The sequence below is a fragment of the Mastomys coucha genome, unplaced genomic scaffold (assembly GCF_008632895.1).
Source record: "Mastomys coucha isolate ucsf_1 unplaced genomic scaffold, UCSF_Mcou_1 pScaffold5, whole genome shotgun sequence".
NCBI lineage: Eukaryota > Metazoa > Chordata > Mammalia > Rodentia > Muridae > Mastomys > Mastomys coucha.
The window spans coordinates 97,627,458-97,635,215 of record NW_022196911.1 but is presented as its reverse complement, the minus strand read 5'-3'; the positions used below and the strand labels follow the sequence as shown (position 1 = coordinate 97,635,215).

Here is a 7,758-nt window from a genome sequence, read left to right as displayed (position 1 = left end):
GAAAGAAAGAAAAAAAAAAAGAAAAGCAAGATGCAAAACGATCTTTCTGCATGACCCTACTAGATAACCGTGTGAACATGGAAATCTGTATAAGTTCCTCAGGCTTCTTTCTCTGGTTATTTAAAGGAGATGTGAACAGCACATGTAGGATAGGAGTTTGTGGACAGACATTATCTCTTTACATGTTAAGACTGGTTCATGTTTTATAATGGGCATGTATTCCACTTTTATAATTTAAAAATTTCCGGGCTGGAGAGATGGCTCAGTGGTTAAGAGCACTGGCTGCTCTTCTAGAGGTCCTGAGTTCAATTCCCAGCAACCACATGGTGGCTCACAAATCATCTGTAATGGATCTGATGCCCTCTTCTGGTGTGTCTGAAGACAGCTACAGTATACTCATATATATAAAAGAAATATATCTTTAAAAAAAAGTTCCAATAAAAGAAAAGAGCAAGCTGCCAATTCACCCAACTGTTAGAGAAAGAAAGATATCTGGTGCTCAGATCACTTAACAAGACCCTGCTTGCTTCCTCTTAGCCACTGCCTAGGGCAGTCTGGAGAGAAATCCCTGGAAGGCAGGGAACTAGACTGTAACACACTGGAAGGCCCCTCTCTAAAATTTCTTTCCTGTTGAAGCTACCAACACAGATAACTAGGTAAAGACATATTTGTAGCCAAAAATGGTTACATTAAACACAGATGCCCAAGCAGTAAAACATTGACCCACAAACTGGAAGAGTACAAAGGGCAAACCAAGATGAAAGAAACTATTTCCAAAGCAAGGAACAGATGAGCAGCTGCACAAGCACTCGAGGGAGTTTTTGCTTTGCTTTTTGCCAGCTCTGAGACACCCAACCTTTGACCCAGCAATAAAGCAACTGGCAGGTCTTGCAAAACACAAATCATACCCTCGTCAGGTAACAAACACAGCAGTGTGTCTGCTCTCTAGCCAGACAACACCCCCCACGGCCTGGCTGCAGGGGAAGACAGCCTCAGGATGTTTCTAAACCCTAATTCACTGAAAACCGTAGAAAGAACTAACTCTCAAAATTGTCCCAGACTTTTGCTCTCTTTCAAACAAATTAATATATGTAATTTTAAAGATGCTTAAAAGAACATAGTTGTTTCTTCCCTTTGTCCTGGTACATATCCTCTACAAATACCTAATCCCTGTAAAAAACAATTTTCCAAAAGGTCCAGAAATGGATAAAATAAACTGCTCAAAATAGCTACATTTTGAAAAATATCTGTGTTTTCAAACCACTGAGAAACAGAATAAAGTGGTACTTACCATAGCTTCAACATCAGCCCAGGTTGTATTTTCTGGATCCGAAACCAGAAAGCTTTGAGTTTCATTTTTAAAAGTCACATTTAGAGTAACCTGTGGGTCCATGCTGTTGGGCTGGAGCTGAGAGGATGGGCAGATGAAAGGAAGAGGAAGGGATTAAAAACCCACACAGGGACATCAGCTCTAATATATAAGGTAGACTTGGAAGATCATAGTGAATAAGAGACAATGTCCCCATGATGACATTACCACCTAGTAGTGTGTTTTCTATCAAATCTCACTGTTACACAGAATTTTTCTCAGAAATAAAGACACTATCGCTCAAACTACTGCCATAAAGGTTTGCACTTATGTTACCATTACACTTACATAGAACTTCCACATTAGAGAGAAAAGCCGAGTTGGACACACACCTGTAGTCCCAGTTACTCAGGAACTTGAAACAGGATGGTAATGGGAGTCCAAGAGTTCTAGGTCAGCCTAGGAAACAATGAGATCCTGTCTTTAGGATTAAAGAGATGGGGTGTGGAGAGGGGAGATAAACGTCTGTTGAAAGAGTTTAAATTTTGTCCATATCTACAAAAACTCCCTTAACAAAGATTTTCACTGCCTATTGCAGTGCTTGGATAGTTGAGCATCTGTAGCATAAGTCAGCAAGATGAATTAACACAGACAAGGTCTCTGCCTTGGGGAGCACAAGTAGAAGGGATTTCCAATTTTAGGTAATGAATTCAAGAATAGCCTGGGCTTCAGAATGAACACTTGTCTCCAGAAAACAAGCAAGCAAACAAACCAATACCAAAATAAAACAACAACAACAACAACAACAAAAATCTACCAAAACCTCTCACAATTACTTATGGGAAAATTTAAAGGTATACAAAAGAAGAGAAAGGAACAAATGAGTCCTTTTGGACATATCAGCTAGCTTCCACAATATCCAACTGGGAGCTAATTTAGTTATCCAGCATTCCTTCCTTTCAGGTGTGTGTGTGTGTTTGTGTGTGTGTGTGGGCGTGTGTGTGTGTGCTGCTGCTGCAAATGGAATCCAGATGTCTAGATGCTAGGGAATCACTCTACCACTGAGCCACAACCTTGCCCAATGTCTCTCTTGACAAAATTTTCATCCTTTCATTTGTAAATATTTATGAGAAAAAAAAAAATGTAAAACCCACCATTACCATGCCTAAGAAGCTGGCAAATTCTTTAATCAACTACCTACTATTAAAGTCTGTTTGATTTTAATGAAGGACTTTGCTTACTGATGAGCTGTGACTTTAGGGGGAAAGATAGTTTAAGTTGTTTAAAACTACAAGTAAACTCACTGGCTCCACAAGAGGCACACAAGATTTAAGTCCTAGACTTTTCCAATGTCACAGGAAGGGAGGCCATGGTATGGGACGACTCGGGGTTCCAGATACAGTTCCACCACAAGACTAGTGGCTGAGCTTCAACTACTTAATCTATAAAAACAATACTATTTTGCTGACCTTAACAGTGTTATCAAAGGAATTTAATAAAATTATGGCCTAGGGGATTGGGAGTAAGGTGGAACTAGTCAGTCCAAGCATGTGCAAAGCTGTGAGGTTAATTTCTAGCACCACAAAGTGTATAAACTCTCATCAACAACAGAAATAATTATTTAATTCCTTAAGATAGCTTCTAGTTTATTATTTACTAATTTTTGAGACGTGGTTTCATTCTGCAGCCCATGCTGGCCTGGAAATTGCTCTAGATAGATTTGCCTGCTTCTGCCTTCAGAGTGTTGTACTATGGATACAACTGTCATTTTAAGAACCTGTAGGGCTGAAGAGATGGCTCTTCCTCCCTAAGGGCACTGCCTCCTCCCTCAGAGGACCCAGGTCAATTCCCAGCACCCATGGATCAGCTTACAACTGTCTGTAATTCCAATTCCAGAATCTAACACCCTTCTATAGACACACAAACAAACAAAAACACCAATGGTCTAAAAATAAGTAAAACAAAAGAACCTTGTATTCTTTTTTTTTTTTTTTTTTGGTTTTTCGAGACAGGGTTTCTCTGTGTAGCCCTGGCTGTCCAGGAACTCACTCTGTAGGCCAGACTGGCCTTGAACTCAGAAATCCGCCTGCCTCTGCCTCCCAAGTGCTGGGATTAAAGGTGTGCCCACCACCTCCCGAGGAACCTTGTATTCTTAATTCTGACTATTTTATATACTCAATTATTCATTTTTTTCCATTACTTGTCTTTATCTAGAGTTGACTTTGCTGCCAAACTAATGCTAATCTCTAGCACCAACCTTGTTGACATCCAGCCTTCATTTACCTTAAATGCAATTCTTCCTTAGGAACTTTAAAATTTAGGCAGAAGCTCATCAACTCCCCAGCACATTGAAGTTTGTTTTTTTCTTTAAATCAGAAAAACGAAGTGACCCAGTTTGCCAAATGTAAAAGTTCTGAAACACACTCACACTTTTCAGCTTCAAGAAAGACTCTTCCACTCTTTTCTGTCTGGAAGGAAACTAGTCTTCCCCGTTCTGAAATTACACAAGTGGGAATTAGTTTCCATACTTCGGAGTTCAACCAATTGTTCTGCCAATGGGAGAAAACAGGAAGTAGGAGGATCTAGTTTAGCTGGCCAATATACAGGTCTTCATAAAGGGCTTACATGTGAAAATTCTTTCAGCCAGAGCATTAATTGTGAAAATATCGAAAGTACAGTTAACCACATCTATACCTGGAGGTTTCTCTCCAGCAGTCAGGTAGCAGGGCCTAAGGCTGCACTTTCCTAGTGGCATTGTAATCTCATGCCTTATTGACTCACGTTCACGTGGCCAAAGTCAGCTTTTCCTCATGTGATTATTTTTCAACCTCGACAAATAATTTTAATAAAGCCAACCTGGGAATCTGAACTTCATTTTCTCTCCCAGAAGCTGGCACAAGCAACCTAAGCTTTAAAATGTGTGATCTGAAAGGTGGGTGGTTGACATAACGGGGAAAAAAACGATGCCTTTCTAATTCGGAAGGCCCTAGCTCAAGATATCTTCCTCCAAAATAGGAAAGGGTTAGAATGAGGAAGATGTGTGTCCTTTCTTGTCGCAGACTTAAGCCCAGTCTCCAGTAATCGTTTTCCGGAACTCCATGTTTCCAGGACAGTGAGTGTCACCACCATCGAAGCCCTCTTTTTGTTCTGGGGAAATCTAGACCTTCTCTTAGCAGAAACCAGCCTTTCTAAGCCATGAACTGTCTCCCTCAGGCAGTATCCACCCCCCACTATCGATGACAACCCAAGCGACTCCCTCATCTGGTCACTGAAAAGACTGGCTGCCCCTGAACATGGAAAAAGTCACTCCTCTTTGCAAGATTTTTCCCTTGAACTTCCCCGAGCACTCTAGGAACGGCGTGTCCCTACTTCTAGGTAACAGTAGTGGCTTCCTTACCAGCTTTCCGCCCACGGGGGGCGCTTGCCAGTGGCCAGTGCAAGGACCGTTCGCGGCCAGCTCGGCTGCTATCCCTGCGGGGTGAATCTAACATGGCGGACAGAGACCGGGCCTAGTCCCATGTTTCCCGGAGTTTTCCACAAGATGATTGGCTCCTTCTATTTGCCCCTCAAAACCACCACTGTACCGATTGGTCAATGCTGCGTTGGCAAGGGCGGGACAGAAGCTCTCTGAACCGCACAACAATAACAAACACCCAGGCCGAGGGGCGGAACTAGTGCGCAGATGTCAACTGGTTGGATTTCCCTTTCCCAAGCCGATTGGCCACCCTCTGCTTTTTCCAGGTCACTGACTTTGGAGGACTATTTACCCGAGAATCGCGGGGCTGGACGGGAATTGTAGTCTTCCCGGAACTTACAGCTCCTTTTAGTCTATTTTCTTTGCACAAGACACGAACACAGAACGCTGCGATGCATAGCAGCTAAGCTGCATAACTGCGAGAACGTCTCCGCTGTATCGACTGATTACTGTGGTAATCGAGCCTGCTTCCGGTGTGGGAAACTCGTTTTCCTTAAGACTACAGTTTCCAAGGGATGCTGTGGAGAAGGCCTTTCGTTCCGCAATGCATGCTGGAATTGGTAGTTCTTTTCACACAATCCTCTATTTGCCGAAACTGGAGACTTCCATGGCAGGAAGGTTGAGGGAGGGATGAGACCTCGTCTTGCAACTGCTTTGGGCACTACCTTGCGCTCATATTCTGGCTTCAGGTAGCGATTCCGACCCTTTGTACAAAATTACTGTGACGTAATAAGCAGGAATAGATGCGAAGGGGCTGCCTAATAGAAAACTCAAAATTCTTTCTTTTCCGTCTCTTTCTAGTGACGACATACAGGAAAAGGCTAGGTAGCCAATCCCGAGCCCAGAAACAGTTCAACCCTCCCCCAACTCGCTCCTCCCCTCCCTTCCGCTGACGTGTCTGGATCTCGTGTTCCGAAAGGCTAGCACTAGGCGCCAAGCGGTCGGTTTCCTTGGCGACGGAGAGCGCGGGAATTTTAGGTAGATTGTATTTGCGGCTGCGCGGCGGCAGCTGGTGCAGCCCGAGGACCCAGCACCCTTCTGGGGGCTTCGCCGGCATTTAGGCCTCGGCGCTTGGAAGCACGGATCTTTTTTCTCGGAGGAAAGGTGAGACAGCCCTGAGGAACAGAGAGGGTACTTCGGAATACTTATATGAAAGGTGGGAAGCTGCAGGTGGAGACGGGTGTTTACTGATTAGGAAAGTGCCTGGAGCGGAACCAAAGGGTTCAATACGTTTTCTAACAGGACTCCTGGGAAGGGTGCAGTTTGTGCGTTCCCGGGGGCAGCTGTGAGGAACAGGGCAAAGGGTCTATGAGGGGAAGTCCTGGCTGTAATCGTACCTTGAAGGTAGTATAAGGATGCGGACTAAAGGATGAGAGGAAAGGCGGGCAGAAGTGTGGCAGGGAAGAGGAAGAAAAAAAAAAAAAACGGAGTTTGTGGAGGGAAACTCCTGAAGGACTAGACCCATGTACATTTCACAGAAGGTGCTAGAAGGGAAGTACGTAAAGGAAAGGCAGTGGTAATGAATGCTGTTGGCCGGGAAGACGTGTTCAAAGAGAGCCTTGAGGTTACGTGCCTTAACGGGGAAACCTACAGAAGAGGTAGGGTGGAGAAGCGTCAGCAGTTTCTAGTGTTCTTTTTGGCGACTTTTAAAAAAATATGTGTGCTGCTTTTTTGTTTGATTGGTTAGCATTTTTGTTGTTGTTGTTGGTGGTGGTGGTGGTTTGGTCTGGTTTGGGCTTTTGGGTAGCCTGGGCTTTCCTGGAATTAGCTCTGTAGACCAGGCTGGCCTCGAACTCACAGAAATCTGCCTGCCTCTGCCTCCTGAATGCTGGTAGTTTTGAGACAGAGTCTAGTCTCATTTATATAGCTTTGGCTGGCTCGAAACTGTGTATATAGAACAGGCTGGTCTTGAACTTCTCCATCTGCCCCTGTCTCTGGGGAGGAGGGGTTAAAGGTATCTACTACTATGTCAGCTAGATTTGGAGTTTTTGAGACAGTGTCTTCTATACTTGGATTATGTGGCTCTAGGTGACCTTGAACTCTATCCTCCTGCCTGTACTTCCTGAATGCTGAAAGTACAGGTTTAAACCACCATACCTGATCTTTTGGCCTCACAAACTAACCCAAAAAGACTGCTGAACTTAGCCCAAGCCATCCTCCTCCTTCAACTTCTACAATCTCTGGGACTGCAGGGATATGACACCACTGCACCTTGCTTGGTTTTGATTCTAAGCAAAGAAAAGAAAACCAGACACTGGAGAAAGTTCATATATACCACTTCTGTCCAGTCATTCCACTGGAACTTTTTTTTTTCCTTGAAGAAAGGAAGTGACCAAAGAAATACATATACAAAGAGTAGAGAATTTAGATTGCTAGCTACAAAGAGCAACTGCTAAGAATTTTATTTATTCATTTATTTATTGTTTTTTTTTTTTGAGACATGATTTTTTTTATATAGCCCTGGCTGTCCTGAAACTCATTTTGTAGACCAGGCTGACCTGGAACTCAGAGATCTGCCTGCCTTTGCCTTTCAGTGCTGGGATCAACTATATGTGCCACCACTGCCTGGGGAAATTTTTATTTATTAAAGATTCATTTTTTATTATCTTTTATTTTTCTTTAAGATTTATTTATTTATTATATGTAAGTACACTGTAGCTATCTTCAGACACTCCAGAAGAGGGCATCAGATCTCGTTATGGATGGTTATGAGCCACATTGTGGTTATGGGATTTGAACTCAGGACGTTCGGAAGAGCAGTTGGTGCTCTTAACCACTGAGCCATCTCTCCAGCCCTTTTATTATCTTTAATAATTATGTGTATGTGTGTGCAGAGGTTCTGACCTGGACCCAGAGTTCCAGACATCTGACATGGTGCTGGGAAGAGGCACATGTTGTTAACCACTGAACCATCTCTCTAGACCCTGAGGTTTTTGGTTGTTTTGGGGCTTTTTTTTTTTTTAAAGATTTATTT

At 43.3% G+C, this 7,758-nt stretch overlaps 2 protein-coding genes across 13 annotated transcripts in view; one reads left to right on the top strand and one right to left on the bottom strand.

Annotated features, from left to right (window-relative positions):
- Positions 1-5,238, bottom strand: part of Nbr1 (NBR1 autophagy cargo receptor) — a 31,688-nt gene extending 26,450 nt beyond the window's left edge. For 4 of the 12 annotated variants that reach the window (XM_031353652.1, XM_031353658.1, XM_031353659.1 and 1 more), the window contains exons 1-4: positions 5,077-5,191; positions 3,738-3,803; positions 1,658-1,768; positions 1,292-1,408 (exon numbers count right to left, since the gene is read on the bottom strand). In XM_031353652.1, coding sequence (XP_031209512.1) covers positions 1,292-1,408; positions 1,658-1,672 — 132 coding nt within the window. In that variant the 5' untranslated portion in view covers positions 1,673-1,768; positions 3,738-3,803; positions 5,077-5,191. Of the gene's footprint in view, positions 1-1,291; positions 1,409-1,657; positions 1,769-3,592; positions 3,690-3,737; positions 3,804-4,706; positions 4,834-5,076 lie in introns of those variants that run through there. The other 8 variants (XM_031353654.1, XM_031353656.1, XM_031353653.1 and 5 more) reach the window with 8 other exon arrangements.
- A 112-nt stretch (positions 5,239-5,350) lies between these two features.
- Positions 5,351-7,758, top strand: part of Brca1 (BRCA1 DNA repair associated) — a 65,741-nt gene continuing 63,333 nt past the window's right edge. The window contains exons 1-2 of the mRNA XM_031354074.1: positions 5,351-5,473; positions 5,586-5,888. The gene's annotated coding sequence lies outside the window, so the exon portion shown is untranslated. The remainder of the gene's footprint in view (positions 5,474-5,585; positions 5,889-7,758) is intronic.